The sequence below is a fragment of the Astyanax mexicanus genome, chromosome 1, assembly GCF_023375975.1.
Source record: "Astyanax mexicanus isolate ESR-SI-001 chromosome 1, AstMex3_surface, whole genome shotgun sequence".
NCBI classification, from domain to species: domain Eukaryota; kingdom Metazoa; phylum Chordata; class Actinopteri; order Characiformes; family Acestrorhamphidae; genus Astyanax; species Astyanax mexicanus.
Genome location: NC_064408.1, coordinates 110,223,507 through 110,242,836, shown reverse-complemented (window position 1 = coordinate 110,242,836; position 19,330 = coordinate 110,223,507). Strand labels below are relative to the sequence as shown.

The 19,330-nt window shown below is 36.5% G+C and overlaps 1 protein-coding gene across 2 annotated transcripts in view; it reads left to right on the top strand.

Annotated features, from left to right (window-relative positions):
- The window catches only part of tmem245 (transmembrane protein 245), a 38,944-nt gene that overhangs the window by 4,063 nt on the left and 15,551 nt on the right, over positions 1-19,330 (top strand). The window contains exons 2-14 of one of the 2 annotated variants that reach the window (XM_007229460.4): positions 687-804; positions 2,920-3,015; positions 5,373-5,507; positions 5,661-5,852; positions 7,404-7,573; positions 9,993-10,016; positions 13,925-14,029; positions 14,213-14,295; positions 14,993-15,083; positions 15,490-15,588; positions 15,906-16,037; positions 16,790-16,912; positions 18,392-18,537. In XM_007229460.4, the coding sequence (XP_007229522.2) occupies positions 687-804; positions 2,920-3,015; positions 5,373-5,507; positions 5,661-5,852; positions 7,404-7,573; positions 9,993-10,016; positions 13,925-14,029; positions 14,213-14,295; positions 14,993-15,083; positions 15,490-15,588; positions 15,906-16,037; positions 16,790-16,912; positions 18,392-18,537 (1,514 nt within the window). The remainder of the gene's footprint in view (positions 1-686; positions 805-2,919; positions 3,016-5,372; positions 5,508-5,660; positions 5,853-7,403; positions 7,574-9,992; positions 10,017-13,924; positions 14,030-14,212; positions 14,296-14,992; positions 15,084-15,489; positions 15,589-15,905; positions 16,038-16,789; positions 16,913-18,391; positions 18,538-19,330) is intronic. The other variant, XM_015604598.3, reaches the window with a different exon arrangement.

Genomic DNA, 19,330 nt, shown 5'->3' with positions numbered 1-19,330 from the left:
TCTGGCCCAAAAAAAAGGTCATACACTCTAATATTTGGTTGGACTGCCTTTAGCTTTGATTGCAGCACACATTCACTGTGGTATTGTTTCAATAAGCTTCTGCAATGTCATAATATTTATTTCAATCATGTGTTCCATTCATTGTTCTCCAAGATCTTGCAGCATTGATGATGGTAGAGTCTGACCACTGCTCAAAGTCTTCTCCAGCACATCCCAAAGATTCTCAATGAGGTTAAGATCTGGACTCTGTGGTGAACAAACAATGTGTGAAAATAATGATCTCAGGCTCCCTGAATCACTCTTTCACAATTCCAGCCCCATGAATCCTGGCATTATCATCTTGGAATATACTCGTGCCATTAGGGAAGAAAAAATACATTGATGGAATAACCTGGTCTATATTCAGTATATTCAGGAAGTCAGCTGACCTCATTCTTTCAGCACATACTGTTGCTGAACCTACACCTGACCAAATGCTGCAACACCACATCATTTACTTACTAAAATCCTGGTGGAGACTTTTTGGCCAGGCTGTATTTATTTAATGCCATGGTCAAGAGCAGAGTCAAGGGGTTTATGATTTAGTCATTATTTGATTAGCTGAGCAATACAACAATGACTAGCGTTGAACATTGTATCTGAAAATGCACCACTTCTCACAGTCACAGGTCTTCTGTCTCCTCCAGGTTGGAACATTAGTGGTGGGCTATGTGTTGGCTGTGGCCTTTAAGTGGAACCCTGGGATGGAGCGCTATCTGCGGGCCCTGTCCGTTCCTGTGTGGACCGTGCTCATATTCTACCTGGGTAAGACTTTCACTTTTCAGCATTAGGAAAGTTAATGATTTGACATTAGCATTGATCATTATGATTGTGTCAGGAAGTCTAATCTTCTGTGTATTGTTGGGGATTGAGATTTTAGAATTCAATAGCTTTTGGAATATTTTATACACATGCTTTTGTGGTGGATCTGAAGTTATGTTTAGAAGAGTCAGAGGTATTTGTATGGATAACCATGATCAGCTCACAGATTATATTACTTAAATAATATCCCCTTATTATAATGACTTTCTTTTTATAGTGCAGTTTTACAGACCAACTCCAGTTCCAGCTTTAGATGGCTGTTTATTTCCACACATTAGGTATGCATGTGTAGACCGTCAGCTGCGGTGTTTGAGGTTCCAATGCAAATTTTCACAGGAGATGAGCAGACAGAATGAGCTTGTTATTTAGCCGTTGTTGGTGCTGGTTTGATCTTGTGAACTTCATGTTTCTAGAACTTTCTTTCTTGTTTTAACGCATTTTATGTAAAGCATCTTACCAATTTTCTGTTGAAAATATGGGTCTAGACTGCAGCAATAAAATGAAAATCCTCTCACTTTCAGCCATATGATACTTCTATTTTGATTGATAAAATATATATATACTAGTGCATCTCAAATGTGAGACGCATATATTATATAGATGTATTACACACAGAGTGATCTATTTTAAGCGTTTGTTTCTATTATTGTTGATGATTATGGCTTACAGCCAATGAAAACCCAAAAATCAGTGTCTCAGAAAATTAGAATATTATATAAGACCAGTTGGTACTTTTGGCAGTGTGGGCAGTGTGCCAAGTCCTGCTGGAAAATGAAATCCACATCTCCATAAAAGTTGTCAGTAGCGGAGGGGAGCATGAAGTGCTGTAAGATTTTGTGGGAAAACGCTGCACTGACTTTGCTCCTGATATAACACAGTGGATCAACACCAGCAGATGACATGTGTTTCCAAACCATCACTGATCATCAGTAAATTTTACATTTCATTTGTAAATTAAGGAAGCAGAGTTTGGAGGAAGAGTGGAGAGACACACAGTCCAAACTGCTTGAGATCTAGTGTGAAGTTTCACAATCAGTGATGGTTTGGAGAGACATGTCATCTGCTGGTGTATTTGACATTTTCCTGCTCTGAACTTTGAATGTAGCCAACATAGACATCCTTATCTTTCAACATCCAAATACCACTTGGCACTGGAACCAACTTATTTTGTCTTTAGTTATGAGTTATGAATAACTAAATAAAAACAATTTCTTTCCATACTGTTACTGAATTTGCAGTGAGGTATCAGATGTTTGTGTTGTTGGTTGATTTTCTTGTTCAGAACAGAATTATATTTACCCAGTTGAGCAAGTTTGACAAAAGTTTAGCCTGAGTCTGACCCTCTCTTTCCTTTCCTTTATTTAACCCAGTTTATACATCAATAATATATACAGAAATTCGTGCTACTGTCATGCAAAAACTTTGTATCTTCAACCTCCAATTAAGAATTTTTGATTATTAAGTAAATTTGGTTCACTATGAAAGTTTAACACATTGTAGAAAGCAACTGCGATATTATGCCAAAAAATAAAAAAAACTATTTTTTTTTCCCATTACAGCAATGATATATGACGACTTTGTCATAAGCTACAAACTTTTAAGTCTTTATCAAGTATTTTCCAAGCAGTATGAATGTAGCTGTTGGTAAAAGACAGCATAATCACATCTGCCTGGTCTGTGGTGTATTTAGTTACTGGTCTTTAGGTTCCTCTGCTGGTGATTTGTTCTGCTGAGATCTGAGCTTCCATAGTGAAACAGTGGGGTCTGTGTCAGCTTGGAATTTGGCCACATGGCCTGTGCTGACCTTTGTCCCACCAGCAGACCCTGATGCATCATCACAGCTGATTCAGTTTCACACACAGCTGCTCTGCTTTCTAGCAGGACTGCTCTGTTCTTCCTGTCTCACACAACCTCTCATCTCATTTCCACCACCAAACCACTTCCTCCCACACTCACACAAACCCACCGCTGCTCTCAGAACAGGTGTAAAAGAGGTGTAACGTTTTAGAGCATGTATCAAGAATATCTCACGTCTCATAGTGCTGTGTTTCTGTGCAGTGTCTCTGACAGGGTCATGGCGAGTGCCAGTGTTTGTGGTGGTGGTCTTTCTGCTGATAGTGGGCTCCCAGGAGAAAGCCTCTGTAACAGGGAAAGGTGAGGACAGTCATACATTACCTGATACGCTTAATATGTCTTTTAATTTCTATTAGGCCAGTGCCTTTTTATTTTATTAGATGAGCAGATGAGTAATCTTAATAAAGGCCAAACACAAAAAAATGGCTTTAACAGTCTGTGAAGAAAAATTCAATATGTAACCTCGTTAAATAAAACGTATACCATGTTATTTGAAATATAAGGTGTACTTAAAATCCTTTAATTGTTCAAAAAATCCTCAGTGTGCCTCTTAATCCAGTGCGCCAGTCAGGTCGTAAGGAGCAGTAAAGCCACTCCGCTAAAGTTCAGCCTTATAAGGGAGTTTCAGTCAAGTTTCTCCAGAACTAAGCAGTATTAGCATTAGCTGCTAACTGTGCTAAGCGCTAGCTCTTTTGCCATTCAGATGTGAATATATCGGAATATAGTCTGCATTTTACTGTGTTAAAACAAGCTACGTGGAAAACACCGCTAGCTCATAGTGCCATGGCTTTTTAGAACTCTCAGGGTTCCTCAGTCTAGATCTGTCAGGCAGCATTCACTAGTGCTAAGCACTGCTAACCGAAGCTAGCGCTGCTGCTAACCGCACTGTTGAAAATACTGGAAGTCTAAGTTTACTGTAAATAAACGGAAGCGCTTTTCTCATCCAAGGAGAGAAATCTGTGTAGATTAACATCCAGCACTCGTTTGGCTTTAAAGCAATTTTTTTTTTTTTTTAAGAATTACAGTTTTGTTTACTTAGGTGCCCCCAGCGGTAAGACCTGCTTAATTAGAAGAAAAATATGGCAACATCCTTGTTCCTTACTAGTGTCGCTTAAAAAAAAGTGCACCTTATAATGTGGTGTGCCCTTATGTACAAAAATATACCAGAAAGTAGATGTTCATTGGTAGTGCGCCTTATAAGACGTCTGTAAAATACGGTAATACTCATGTAAAGGGCTGGGCGATATGGACCTAAAATAATACCACAATATTTCAGGGTATTTTTTGCAAAAAACAGTATTCTTGGCAAAATGAAAAAAAATATATTAATGTAATGAAATTAATATAAATGTTGTATTCAGTGTGAATATAATATTTTTATATATTCACAAACGTCTACCACAGAACTAAAGTGCAGCATAATTAGTTCCTGCATTTAAACAAACAGTTAAAAGTTTGTACAGTAAATGGCAAAGCAAACAGAAAGTAGACTACAGCGCACTCCTACTCACATACACACTTTACCTTTATATATATTATTTTAGGTACCTTCATATTAGCAACTTTACATTTAAACATTCCTTAAACTTGAATGGAAGTCAGTGTAAATAAAATTAACATAATTTTGGAGCATTTCTATTGTTTTTTTTCTATTGTTTAAATTTGATGCAATATAAAGAACAGCTGTCAGATTCAATTTGTAGCAAAAATGAAAACAACAAAAAGGATGATACTGGTTTTTGCGTGATTTCATAAAGCAATTTGCAGGTTTTGTACAAATTGCAAACATTTTATTTTATATTAATTCATTGTGTTAGAAACTAAATACAAAACTAATTGGCAGTTATTAGAACTTTCCAACCTTTCCAAACTGTTTTTTTATTTGTTGGCAACACATTCTTTCACATTGTGGCTGGTGTGCAGACTTCTCCTTGGCATACAAACCGTCTTTATAAACTTGTTCTCATGAGATCCTAAATGAACATAAGCTTACTCACACTATTGAAAAGCTTGGGACTGATGTGGTTTCTGGGTAGAGCATGAGATCAGAACCTTACAAAGCATATTTGTTCCTAGAAAGTGTTTCACTTTCATACTTTAATAAACTAAATAAGTAGACATTGATATATTGATGACTTTTAGGCACATTTTCAGCCTCTCTCTAATTTTACAGCATCAGAAAATCTGTCTCAAAACAAATTAAATTTTAAATTTTGGATCATTGTGAAGACCTTTATTTTTTTAAAACAAATATCATTGTATCATTTTTTGACATATCCAAAAGAAATGATAAGAAACTTAAAGAATAGTTAAAGTGTCCAAATATTTTTGTGTTAATAAATAAAATGAAAATGTATTTTTTTTATGTTTATTATTAACATCCTGCTGGTTTGCGTTTCCTATTTTAAGTTCTAATGGATAGTGTTAAATTCAGAAAATTGTAAATAATATTGTTTTGTAAATATTGTGTAGAATACGACATAATTCAATACATTTTTAAGCCAGTTTATTGAGTATTTATTTAATAGTTTAAGTCAGGTAATTATTGTATTTTTTGTTTAAATAAACTATCCTGCATTTAACAAAGATGTCTGTTATTTTATGATCATCTTTAAGTTTTTTTTTTCTGTTTTCTCATTCCTCATTCTCGTTTCTAGGTGAACTCTCAGGACAGGTCCTGTCTTTTGCTGCTAACACTATTTACATGGCAATCTCCTGCAGCAACTACACCACCACTACTGCTACTACTGCTGAGTCAGAGGAGGAGAACAGTACAGCTGCACAATCTAAAGGTAAACAGGAAACACACACACACAAATAATTAACAGCCAGATAAACAAATGACATACTATTGGAAATCCCCAGCCTCAACCATGTAAACTGATCAGCGTGGGTGATCTGTGGTGCTAAATGTACTAAATATATTGGACACCCCTTCTGCATAGAACAAGTGGACTCTTCCAGGACGGCCAGTGGAGTTCCTGCCACCCCTCTCCGAGTGCGCCATGAATTCCAGGGATTCCCACACAGAGAGAAGGCCAGTGATATCTACTTTGTGCTGCTAGTCTGGGCTATAGTTCTGGTGCAAGTCTGGCTCAACCTTTGGATCCTGCAGCTGTTGCCCATCCCCTTTGCTGGTAATATGTGTTTGTGTGTGTTTTAATAGACAGAAGTGATTGGAATTTTTCTCGAGATGCACAGGAACCCAACATTTTTATCCAAAAAATGTGAAAAACACAAAATATTTGACCAGAAAATAAAGAAATGTTATTGTTGTGAAATAAATAGCTTTACATCAGAGTGTAAAAACACACCACTGTACACACATCTCATTACTGTGAGTAGAACGGCTCTTCTTTGCTAGTTACACCCATTTAAATAGCCCACCAAACAATACAGAATGTGTTAATAAAAGAGAGGGAAAGCCTCCAGTGAAATTTTCTCTTCTGATCCAATAATAAGGCCAAACCTAATCTCAACAAATAAACTGAAAATCTAATTCCAAGTCTTTATCTGGGTCATTGCATTCCTGTGGTAAATTCCGCCTAGAAACTTACTGGGGTCAGTTGGCCTAATATTTAATCGTTAAATAACTAAACTAAAATCTAAAATCTATGTATTAGTATTACATTTTAAGAGTAAAGTTGTCAGAAGTGGTTAGTTATGATTACAGTGTTTTGTGTAGTAAGTGAAGCATGTTGGTGTAAAGCAGGGGATCTTAACCTTTTAACTGAGCGACCCACATGTCACTACAAACCACACACTGAGGTTGTGCGTCCTCACCTTTGCTTGTCTGCGTAAATCCATGTTCAAAGTACTATGTATATATTTTTTGACGTTTCTGTGAGTTGGACCTTCTAAAGTCCGCTCCCTTTTAATGCAGCCTGGACTTGCAGAGCTGCTTTGCACATGTGTGAACCTAAATCGAGATTGCAGAGTTGCAGAGTAAATCGAGATTAAAGAGTTGAGTAGAATAGCATTGTTCTAGAGTCAGTTTGAATCAGTGAAAAGAAAACTTAAAAAAGCAACTTATTTTAAGCATGCTTTGCCCATAATCAAGCCTGAGAATTTGGCGCCCAAATCTGATTCTTCGCAAATTTAGTTGAAAAAAACGCGACTCCCCTGGAAGTATGTCCCGACCCCCAGGTTAAGAACCACTGGTTTAAAGTTTTGGCTCAGTTAAGGCCCATAATACTTGAATTCTTTTGACCACTTAGGCCAAGGTCACACAAAAAAAAAAATCCTCCCTCTGTTTTTAAAACTCATAGTGTACTGTACTATACAGTTCACAAAATTGCATATTATAAATTTAAACAGAACATTATATGTGTATAACAAAACTATATTTACATTTACTTATATATGTATGAGGTAAGTCTAAAGTTGTCTGCATATAGTTGTACATTAATAAACAGTTCACATATAGTTAATATGTTGTGGTGTCAGCATTTTCATAAAGCACAGCTTTCCCTGAACAGACAACAACACAGAATTTCACACAGAGCTCAAATCTTGATTTCACTAAAAACAATGTTTTTTTTTTTGGGATGGGAGGCCAAAACACAGACAAAAACCTCTTTTTTTTAAGCAATCCAGATACATTTGTCTGTGTTTAAAAAGTAAAATGTGAGGCTGTTGTAATTATGTGTAAAGTTTTACACTGTGTGTATTTTTATGTGGTTTTACAGTGTGGGTAATCAAGAAGCTGGTGGTGCGTTTCGGTGTGAAGGACTTTGCTGAGCGCACTCTGGCAGCATGGTGGACGGTGCTGGAGAAGTTTGTCAGAGAAAGACAGGAAGCGCTGCTGCCTGGACCAATCAAAGGCCTTGCACAGTTTCTGCTCAGGGTCGATACCAAGGTAATGCCTCTCATTAGTCCTTTCATGAAGAGCTATCACCACCTCCACCACCACCACAGTGTGCTGAACAAGCCAGTCTTAAAATATGCTGTCCTATGCAAATTCTCTCACACACACACACAGAGTTTGCGGTGGTAATAAATATCTAGTTCCAGTTTTTCTGTTGTACTACTTGTTCTCTTGAGCTCTGAAAGTGAAAGATTAGGCCAGGCTTAGCTGTAAACATTAGAAAAGCCAGTCAAAGGATTAGCAGATTTTGTTGGACTGTGTTAGAGGTGTTTGCCATTATTAAATGGCTCAGATTATCTTAGTTTTTTTATAAGAGGATTAATTTTAGTTCTATATTTAGCTCTGAAAGTCTGTTTTACATCTGTAGGTACCATTATTCCAGATGTACATACAGTTAGTTACATGATTGCAGATCTGATTGTGGTGTTGTCTGTTAATCTTGTGATCTTTTTCTAAGTTTATGTGGCTTAAAAAGAGGAAATACATGTTTTCTAATACAGCAGAATCTTAGCTGTTGGTCTTTTTTAGATATGAGAGCTTGTACTGTTCAAATTGGATTAAAAAGCACAGTTCTAGCCAGCTTTAGGTATAGCTTTGGCCTGTATTTATGCAGGATAATATGTTGCCCTTTGTTCCTTTAAGCTTTTATGTTCTGAATGGACATTACTCTATAACCTTACTTAGACAGACATAACCTACAATATTAGTGCATTGATTCTGTGAGAAAATAAACATGTATGGTGGACATCGTCTTAGGTTTCACATGATCTTAGTGTTTAGATGTTTTATTTAGTTAGTAATTTTAGGTGTTTAATTTGGACATTTATCATGAAATGTTAACACAATATAGAGGACTGTTGTATTGTTGTAATTACATATAAGAACCTATAAAGGTTTTAATCATTCAGTCATCTTTGTCATTTATAGTTAATGATAACTTAATTAACACTCTCACATAAAAACCTTGTGTCTCCAAAAAAAGGCAGCTTTACAGGAAGTGAAAAAAGACCTTGATTTCAAGTCCTCAGATTCAAATTATGTAAGAAAAAGGTAAAAACAGCTCAATTAAAGATGCAAGGTTTTTGTGTGTCAGCTGCTTAACTCTAAACATTTTAGATTTTTTTCTTTTCATGATCTCTCATTCTTCTTTATTAGAAACATTTTATACATATAGTTTTCTTCAGTCAGATGGATTTATGCATCATAAATATTAATTTCAAACTTTTATTAAGTAAATACCTAAAGCCAGTTTTTAAGGAGCCAAGTGCCAACTAGTCCTCCCATTAAAACTAAACATGAAGTTTAAATGCTAGAGGGCACCTGTGAGCAAGTCCATGATGAATAATGATGAATGGAACCAGAGGTTGAAAATACAACAATATTTTATAGTTATAGTGAAAATCGTTATGCATATAAAACATATGCTTTTTGGCATACATCTTGAAGTTGAGCACTGACTAACTTCATGCTTATTTATATATATTTTTTACAAGCATTAGTCTGTTTTAGTCTACATGTCGTGCAGAAAACCAAAAAAAATACAATATATGGGGGAAATTATGTTTTGGCCTACATTTCAAAATAATGTGGCGTTGTATGTGTGAAGCCATTCAAAAGTGGGACCAAAAGCGTGATTTGATTTTCTCTAGGGATGAAATGTGCGTGCAGTGTCTTGCATTGAGTGTGGATGTGATTTCTGCCAGAGTTTGCATAGACAATTTTTGGCAGAAGCTGCCAGTCCCAATCATTATCACCCACCGTGCTGTCCACTGTGGGAGGTAATGACTTCTATGATATGATTCCTGGTACACATTACCCACTGTGGATTGAGGAATGTTAAATAATCACGCTACAACTTCAGCAATTGAATGTTCCATTCATCTGGCAACAAATATTTAGGTTCCTTGCTATGAGCACATTGGCCAGTGTTCAGCCTTTTTCATTTTCAATTAGTGATACTGAATAAAGACCTATTCATTTTAAACTCTCTCTCGGGAGCGCCCTCTAGCATTTGACCAAGTTTCAGTTTTCCCTCCTAGAAAACTTTAACATCTTCATTTTTAATATAAAGGTATGTAATTAAAAAAAAATACATTTTATTCCAAAACTTCTTAGTTTCCAAAAATGTCCCTTCAGAGAATTTTACACATTTTTAAAACTTTTTTTTTAGTACACATTTATCACAAAACCTGCTGTGTTGGAGTTTGTATTGGTACAACAACACCCTACACTACCCCGACCCTCATCCTTTCCTTGTTGTCCAATGAGAACTGTCCTGTTACCCTCCCTGCCTGTACAATCCCTGCCCTGTTCTCTTGTTGCCTGGAAACCATGTGGATGTTTGCTGCTTCCCTGCACTCTTATTGGTTGTTTCTAATAACAGTTTGTCTCTCTGTCTTCCTCCTCAAAGCTCTGGCATTGGCTTAACAAGCAGGTAAATGATCTGCGCTAGCAGGTGTGGGAGAGAGACAAGGAAAGAAAGCTAACAGAGAGGAAGTGAATGCGAGCGTGATCGTGTGCGCACTTATTAGAAGCTTGACCTGACGCTTTATTATTTATTTATTTAATTTAATGACCCATCCACTCTCATCCCTCCATTCTTCTGTCCCGAGCTGAGCTCCCCGGCTTCCGGCTGTCTCTTCTGTTCTTGTGTGTGTAGTGCTCTCGTGCTGTGGAAGGGAGCGAACGCCTCTTTGATCACAATTGGGTGCTAATTGGAAACGACTGCAACGCTAGAAAAAGTCTGTTCTGCGAGTGTCCGGACTCTTCCACAGCTGTAGATTTGTGTGGGGCTGGTTGGCTTCAGAGTGTGTGAGATGCATGGAGAGAAATCTAGACAGAGTTGAGAGGGTTGGAAGGGGGTCCCTGAGGTTTGGGGTGTTTGGTGTGTGATGGTAAGGTGAGGAGGGACACAGTGGGGGGTTTTGGGATGGGAGTTGATGCTTAAGAAAGACCTGGTCTGTGTGGATTCAGGTAATAATAGCACTACACTGTGTTTAGTAACCAGGAACAGATTATCCCAACAGTATATAAAGATGTTCATATATTAATGCTGGTAAGTTTATTTTATCATTTTAAGATTTCCAGAGTAATTATACTTAGAGACCTGTCAAATGACTGGGGCTATTCTTTAGAAGTGTGTAGCTACGTTCAGTTTGCACAGAACGTTCCTGTAGTCACAAAATATTACTCCTTAGTATAATAAGCCTTAGAATGGAGTTAAACCCGTAGCACACATTTCTTTCTTAGGTATTTTATGGATTTCTAAAATCAAAACAGTTAGAATTATACAAGAAGGAACAAAATTTGATTATCAATTGCTGAAACTTTCCAGTTACCTGCTAAGACTGTAATAAGAAAAAAATAGCAGTCTAGATCCAAGAAGTAAGATACAAGATTTACACAAGACAGGATCTGTCAGTCTTGAGCATCAGGATTATATCTGTATAAAACCAAGCCACATAAAAATATAATTGTAAACAGACCACATGTAAATCCTATAAAACAGATATAAATCCCATCACTTAAACCTCTTCAGGGGGTGGTGCAAGACCTATTTGAGCCACAAGTCATAGCAGTTTAAATGCGTCATGAGACATCATGACTGGATAGAAAGTTATTTTATTCCCAGATGACACACCAGCTGGAATGAATGCCAAAACAGGCCTTAAAGCTATAGCTCAGTGTATCCTGCTGATTGAAGCAGACTTAAAAGGATCAGTCATTAAGGGATGTGGACATATAAGCTAGTGTGAGTGACCTTACATTTGTTTTTATTTGTTTGTTTTGATAAAAAAAATGTCCATTTGCTCAAATAATCTATATAGAACAATTCCTGTTTTAATACTTTGTCCCTGTGGTTGGTTTAACTAAACATTATCTATATATGAATTGTATTTAATATTTTACATAAATAAAAATGCCTTTCCAGAGCCTGACTAAACTATATGAGATCAGTTTCTCATGAATCCTAACCTTCTGTCACGTAGCATGACATTCCCCCGAGTGTCGTGTTAGATTTAGAACACTCACCCCGTGCTCAGAGGAACAGATGGTGCTCAGGGTCACATTGAGGTTTTATGTCCATGTGCATGTCCACGGCTAATACATTTTTGCAAGAGTTTTGCTTATTCTTCTTTAATTGTACAGAATATTGTGCTCTGAAAAGAATTGATGAAGCTTTAATAATTTTTTTTTCATCAGCAAAAATAATACCATGTCATAAAACACTAATGTTCACTAATCCAGCTTCATCCGCACCACATTAGCACATGATGCTAACTGTGTGCTAACTAGCTGTACGGCCAAATGGAACACAGGGACAGGGTTATAAGGCTGGCCCACATCGGGTCTGGAGCTGTGGGGTGCACAGAGAAACCTGGTACAGCTTCAATGCCTGTTTTTTACATGCCTTTACTGTTAGCATACTGATGCTAACATATATTACACAATAGGTTAGCAAAGACTTAAAAACGTTTAAAATGGGGTTTTAATACCATAAAATATCATAATGTTGTCAACTAAACTTGATCAGCTAAGACATGTTTAATGTCCAAACCCAGCTCAAGACCAGCTGGTAATCCAGAAATAACATACTTTATACTTGTTGACTTGCTTGTTAACTACCTGTAGCTCTTAACCAGCGTGGGGTGTGTGTTTTCTGGATTTCTAGCTTTTTCATTCAGGCTAATTTAGCTAGCTAACATATAATAGAAGCTTATATACCCTTAATTAGCCTGGTGTGAATAGTATGCCTAAATTGTCTCACAATTGCCTCAAACTCTGTCAGGTTGTTAAATAATATCAAATCGACTTTGCCTATGTAATTGTAGATACTGTACATTTTTATAACAGTTAGGACACCCCATGAAAACTTGTTTTCATTGTATTTTTAAACATATTGAAACAGGAAACAAATCATACTTGTGCAGTTTCTGATGGTAGATGCTATTGGCTACTTTTGACATTGACTCTGGAAAGAGCTAATTGTAGGTCCTGTGATGACAAAAGTGTAATGTAGGTTTGTTTATTTAGTTCTAATTATATTAGTGTATTTAAGTATGTTATTAAAAAAGGGTGTCAATTTTTTCACATGTAAGACTCATTATTGTCTATAAAAATGAAAAAAAAAAACAGATGTCAAGATGACTGCTAATTCTGTTTTTATTACTGCAGATTTTACAGGTTTAACATATATACACTATAGCCTATTGTGTAGTGTACCTGAGTACATCTTAAAACATTTTTAAATAAACGTATCACTGGTTCACAATATGTCCAGTAGGCGGCCTCAGTGCATGAATACCGCATACTTATTTTATAAGGAAAATGAGCTGAAATCAGCTGTAAATAAATATTAAAAGTTTATTGGATATAAACAGGGTTAGCTTAATGTATAATGTACATGCTGGGAAAAAAACAACAACTTACACCAATATGAATTCTGTTAATACTGTAAATAAGACTACACTGATTTATACTGGTTTTAAGTTGTTTTAGCAGTCTTTTATTTAAAAAAAAATGTGGAAAAGAGTTATTTTTTTCTTGTCAATAATTTTAAGTGCTACCACACATGATTTATTTATTTGTTTGTTTATGTATTTTTGGTCTCAATGACCTAATTAAATTAGTTGATTTTTTTTTGGACATGATACATGTTTTATCTAAAAGCCTTCACTGAGGATTCACATTGTAAATTTACTTGACATGACAAAAGTCATGGGATAGCAGTGTTTTAATTGATTAAAAAGTGTCACATCTGGGTCCCATGACAGCCTTTAAACATGGAAAATGTCATGGGACGCTATATTAGTTCCTAACTCATGGCATATGACTTATCATTGTACTGTAGGTAACTGTTTTTGAGGCTTATGGAACTTCTGAATACTATAAAAAGAAATAAATACCAACTAAACAAAATAAACCAAATTGGGACATCCACATGTCTTGGCTGATTTTGAGAAAAGTAAATAAAATAAAAAAATCAAATTTTGACCAAAAAATTTGTTCAAATGAACTTATTCTTGTTCTGTTGAATGACAAACTTGAGGCAAGGTTTACTGGTCTCAAGGATTAAGGGGTTTGTAAACTTTTTCACTAGTTTATTAAAGTATGGTAACTTATATAAAGTATAATAACTTATTTCACTAAGTTATTAAAGTGCTATTAGTTCAGGTTGTTCCTATGTGTTGATTGAGAAGAATATATAATAGGACAAAAGCAGGTTTCTCTGTGTTCACACCCACTTAATACTACCAGCATCTCTGTATACTGAAAACTAATCCCTCTCTCTCCTCTCTCTCTTGTTTTATCTCTCTCTCTCTATCTCTTTCTCTTTCTTAGCTGATTGTGTGGTTGGAGAGATCTCTGGATAAGCTCATCAGCATCTTCATCATTTTCCTGCTGGTCACAGGGACTCTGTTGATGGCCCTCCTGCTCACTGCTATGGTACAACACATGCTCCAAACCCACACACACACCAAGCTGTAATAATAACTACTTATATAAGGTTTATTCCACACCGCTGAGATCCACTCCTCCTTCTTTCAGTCAGCTAATGGATTATGTTCTAGTGTTTTAGTTGTGATCTTCCGTTCTTTATGCAGCATGTGTGGGTGGTTCATTTTTCAGGTACATCATGAGAGCGCCCATATCATAGACGTCACCGGCAACCTGATCAACGAAACTGTGTCCAACCACCCTGAATGGGCCAAGTAAGATACAACCCCCTCATACACACACCTGTTTTATACACTTTCAGGTCCTGCCACTATGTTCGGGAGAACGCTGGTTCGAATCCCGGTTATGTAGCTTGCCATCAGCTGCCAGAGCCCTGAGAGGGCACAATTGGTCTTGCTCTCTCTGGGTGGGTAGATGGTGCTCTTTCTCCCCACATCACTACAAAGGGTGATGTTGATCAGCACAAGGCTGATGTCTGTGAGCTGATGTAACAAAACCGAGTGCACTGTGATGCTACTCGACAGTGCTACATCAGAGTCTGACTTCACATGTATCAGAAGAGGCATGTGTTGGTCTTCACCCTCCTGGTGTGTTGGGGCATCACTAGTGACAGGGGGAGTCCTAACGAGTGGGTTGGGTAATTGGCCGTGTAAATTGGGGAGAAAATCGGCTAAAAAATAATAATAATATTATTAATAATAATTGTTGCCACATAAACTCCAAAAGGTCTCAAAAAGGGCAACTTTACAGGAGAACAAAAACATTCTTATCTTTAATAGAAGAAGGTAAAGTAAACACTTTAAATAATGCTGTTGATGAAGTTGTTATGCAACGAAGAATCGTAATTGAGAATCACTCGTGTTTTTGAAAAATATAGAATTTCTGTGATTGAATACTATATTCATTTGTCTTACTACTTTGTGTGTGTGTGTGTGTGTGTGTGTGTTGTAGTTGGCTTCCAGAGGCTCGTGTTGTTCAGAAGGCTCTGAACTCTGCTGCCACAAATGTCTACCAGCATGGAAGAGAATGGATAACTCAAAAGGTACAGATATTTGTGTTTTAAAGAGGCTCTAGAATGGAATACTGTATTTACTTTGACATTAAATAGTATAAAAAGAGTTCTGAACAGCTCATCCAAGTTATAAAAATAAAATGATTGTGTTTTAAGGCTAAAAAAAGGTTGTGAAAGGGCATTTCCTCCCAACCAAAGTTACATATGCCTTAAAATAGTTTAAAATACATAATAAATTAATTATACAGCCCTTTTTAAATTTCACACCAGCAGGTGGTGCTGTCCTTCTGCACATTTTAAAGGCCCTGCTGATAGCCCAGATTATTGAGCTAAACAATTCGTAAAAAGCGTTTGTCTATTTAAATAAAGCCTTAGATACATTTACATTTAGATAGCTCCTGAATGTGCTTGTAATGGGATGTGTATTTGTGTTTAGCTCCAAAAGATGCTTGGTGATAAAGTGAACAACACTGCAGTGATAGAGAAGCAGGTTCTGGAACTGTGGGACAGACTGTACCACTCATGGTTTGTGAAGGTAAAGTACATTTTATCTCTTAATCGTTACAGTTTGGACATTTTGTCACTTACTGCCACACAAACATGTTTCAAAAAAGTGATATAAATTATAAAATGTGATCAATGTATGAGCAGTAAATAAGAACAGTCAAATAAAAGAACTGTAAATGAAAGTTAAACAAACAAATATGTGTAGAACTGCTGCAGGTATATAGTATAGTATATAGTGTATGCATAATTCCATACTTTCTTCCTCTCTAGTATATAATGTACTGACTGTCTGAAAGATCTGTTTTCTCTGCTTCTTAGTGCTGCTCTCTCTGTGCTGTGTTACAGAACGTTACCTATACTGGACGCCACCGTGGCCAAAAGCATCATCTGCAAAGACACAACAGCTGGCTGGGGGACATCCTAGACTGGCAGGACATCGCCTCCTTCGTACAGGAGAACATTGAAACACTTCTTTCGGTGAGTGAGTGTTATTATATGCAGTTTCAGGAACATATTACGTAAACTCTTGAAAGTGAAAGGTAAAAAATGTAAGGGACAGATTATTTTAAATAACCTGTAGGGTCAGAGTATCTGCAGTAATTTTTATTCAGATGTTTCCTGTAGCAGCAAATGATAATTGCTCAAAATTAAGGATAACTATTGTACCCTGCATTACCCCTTCAGAAGTGTTTCAGTGAATCAACATTTTCATCACATTTTGGAAATCCCACAGCATATCCATAAACTATCAACTATCAAGTTTAAGCATATCCTTAAACTTCAAAACACAAATCAATATTTCTTTAACTGATGTTCTTAGGTATTTTGGGTCACTGTCTTGTTGCGTTACCCAACATCTCTTCAGCTTGAGGTTTTGAATCTGCCCTTACATTTCTCCTAAATATGTTCTCTCAGTGATCACAAGGCACCCAGGCCCTGAGGCTGTCCAAACCTTCCCCTTCACCATGCCTTACAGTTGGAATAAGGCTTTCCTTCAAATGTAGAACATTTTCCCATTGCAGTAGAAAATCCAGGTGGTCTTGAGCAAACTAATCACATTGGCTTATTCTATGCTGTCCTTCAATGAACACTATTATAGTTTAGCATAATTTTGGACCCATAAACACACAAACAGGTTTTTGCAGGTTTTTACCCTTTTCAGGATGAAGTAATGTGTGTAGGTTGCTGTGTATATAAATGTAAAAGTGGGTGTGTGTGTTTATTTGTAGATTCTGGAGTCTCTGTGGGTGGTGATGAGCCGGAATGTGGGCTTGCTGATCTCTACAACCACCACACTGCTGACTGTACTCTTCCATAGTGGAACAGCACTACTCAACTTCGTCCTGTCACTGGTAATACAAACACACACACAAAACAAATAAAGGTAAACATATGTATACACACATACAAGACGTATGGAAGCAAACAGTTTAAGACAACCATTTTGCAATCAAGTCAGTTGTCCAATAACCAAAATACACTGGCTGGCCAAAAAAAAAGTTTTATACACACTGATTGTGTTTACATGTAGCTGTTGGAATCACAGGACAGATTTATTGTGTCAGTTTCACAGAATCTCATCACAAATAATCTTCACCACCGGTTTTCCCTATTCATTGGGGGTGTGAGTCTTAAAGAGCTTACAGCATTTATGTTTCAATAAAAAAAATATTCATATTTGACACCTCTTATCTATATGGTACCTTCAAAACGATAAGACATATTGATATATTGTCCCACCCCTATTTATGTGCACTCAATAATTATGTGTATACTCCTATTTCTGAAATTATCGAATTAAGAGACGAATTAAAAATTCTAATAAAGATTAATTTTTGCACAACAGTTAGATTTCTAACACATGTATACTCCTACTCTGATTTCTTTCATCTGCATCTTTCTATTAATATATAGAGAGAAAGCAGGAAAAAGAGCAGATTTGAATACTACTGTATTAGAATCATAAAATCATGAGTTTTCAAAAAGCCGTGGCAGGAAGTTTAGAATTTTTTAGAGTTTTCTCATTATCTGATTAGACAAGTACGTTTACCGGACTACTGACAAAATCTTAATTTCTGTAGTTATTGGATTCTTAGGTGAATGTCAACACAGTCAATATAGTTATGATCATGTAACAGTTTTCTTACTAAGAAGACATTTTTTTGCTAATGATTTAACTTGGGGAAAGCCGAATTAAAACTCTAATTCACACAGGTTCTATACAGATTTATCCCCAAGAATACCTCACGTTTTTGTGGTGTTTGAAATGAGAGTAAATGAAAGTAAATAAATAGTTTGTTCTCTGTCTCATTATAGTATTGAAGAGCTAAGAAAATCTTGAATTCTATACCTTTCACTACTCCGAGGTGTGTGTAGCAGTGTAGAACCTCTCTTACCTTATAGTCCTTTTTTATGGTCCATCAGTTTAGCTGAAAAAAGGACACATGGAAATGCCACACTGCTGCTGGCAAAAGGTTACCACCCACCAGCAGAGAAGCTTATTTAAACATCATTTAGTGAATTTTTCATGTGTAGTAGCTAACAAACTCTTAACGCACATGATGGTTTCAACCTAATGATGATGAAATGAGCGGAATAGAGGAAAATGTCATTTGCAGCATCTATCTATGTATGTTAAAGCTTTAGATTAACACATGTATTATCTTTTGGTGCCATTTTATGTTTGGATCTTGATCTGTTATGGATTTGATAAAGTACCATTCTAGATTTTGAATGGACATACAGTCTCTGGAGATATTTATTTATTTATTTATTTATTAAATGTTTTTGTAGACTATGTCTGTTGTTAATATGTGCGTATGTGTGTGTAGGTGATTTTCCTGACCACCCTGTTCTACCTGCTGAGCTCCAGTGGAGAGTACTATAAGCCTGTTAAATGGGTGATCAACCTCACACCACTGTCCCAGCCTGGACCCTCATCCAACATCATTGGCCAGTCTGTGGAGGAGGCTATCAGGTGCTTACAGCTTCTACACATGGTTTAAGGAAAAAACAGAGCAAGGATGGAGCTGTAGTCCCCAGTTTTAAGAATTCTGAGGAATCTTACACCAAAATATGAGTAGAGTTCTACTTTATCTTCAGATGCAGTAACTGGTGCGACCAGTAGAGGGATCTACAGGACCAGCTTGAGTTAGAGACTCGAGCTCAGTGAGTTTGGTAATTCATGCATTAACAAGCAGTTGAAATGTATAATATGGATTAGAACATTACTCAAATAGAGCTATTCACTGTATACCAACTAGGGCTGCAACTAATGATTATTTTGGTATTTCGATTAGTCGATCAGTCAACGATTATTTCTGAGATGTCCTCCACCCCTAAAAAACAACAGAAACATCTGAATATGAGCTGAACAACAATTAAAAGGCATTTAAACAACATCTAAATGTGGAAATTACTGATAATTAGTGAGTAAAAATTTAATCTGTTGAGTTTGGGCCTTTTGGAGACACACACTAAGTTGAATGTAAACTGTGTGAGTGAGCTCATTACCCATCTCCCATTTTGCTTTTGTCCCCAGAACTTTGTGTAATGCAGCACTGTTACAAATTAATGACAAGTCGACAATGAAATTTGTAGTCGACAAATTTAAATAATCAACATTGTCGATTATATCAACTAATCGTTGCAGCCCTAATATCGACTCTACCTCTTTACAACTGAACTGATACTCTCAAACACATTAAGAGACAAGAAATTCAAGTAATGAACTCTCGACAAGTTTAGAGCACAGCTGTTAACTGAAAGCT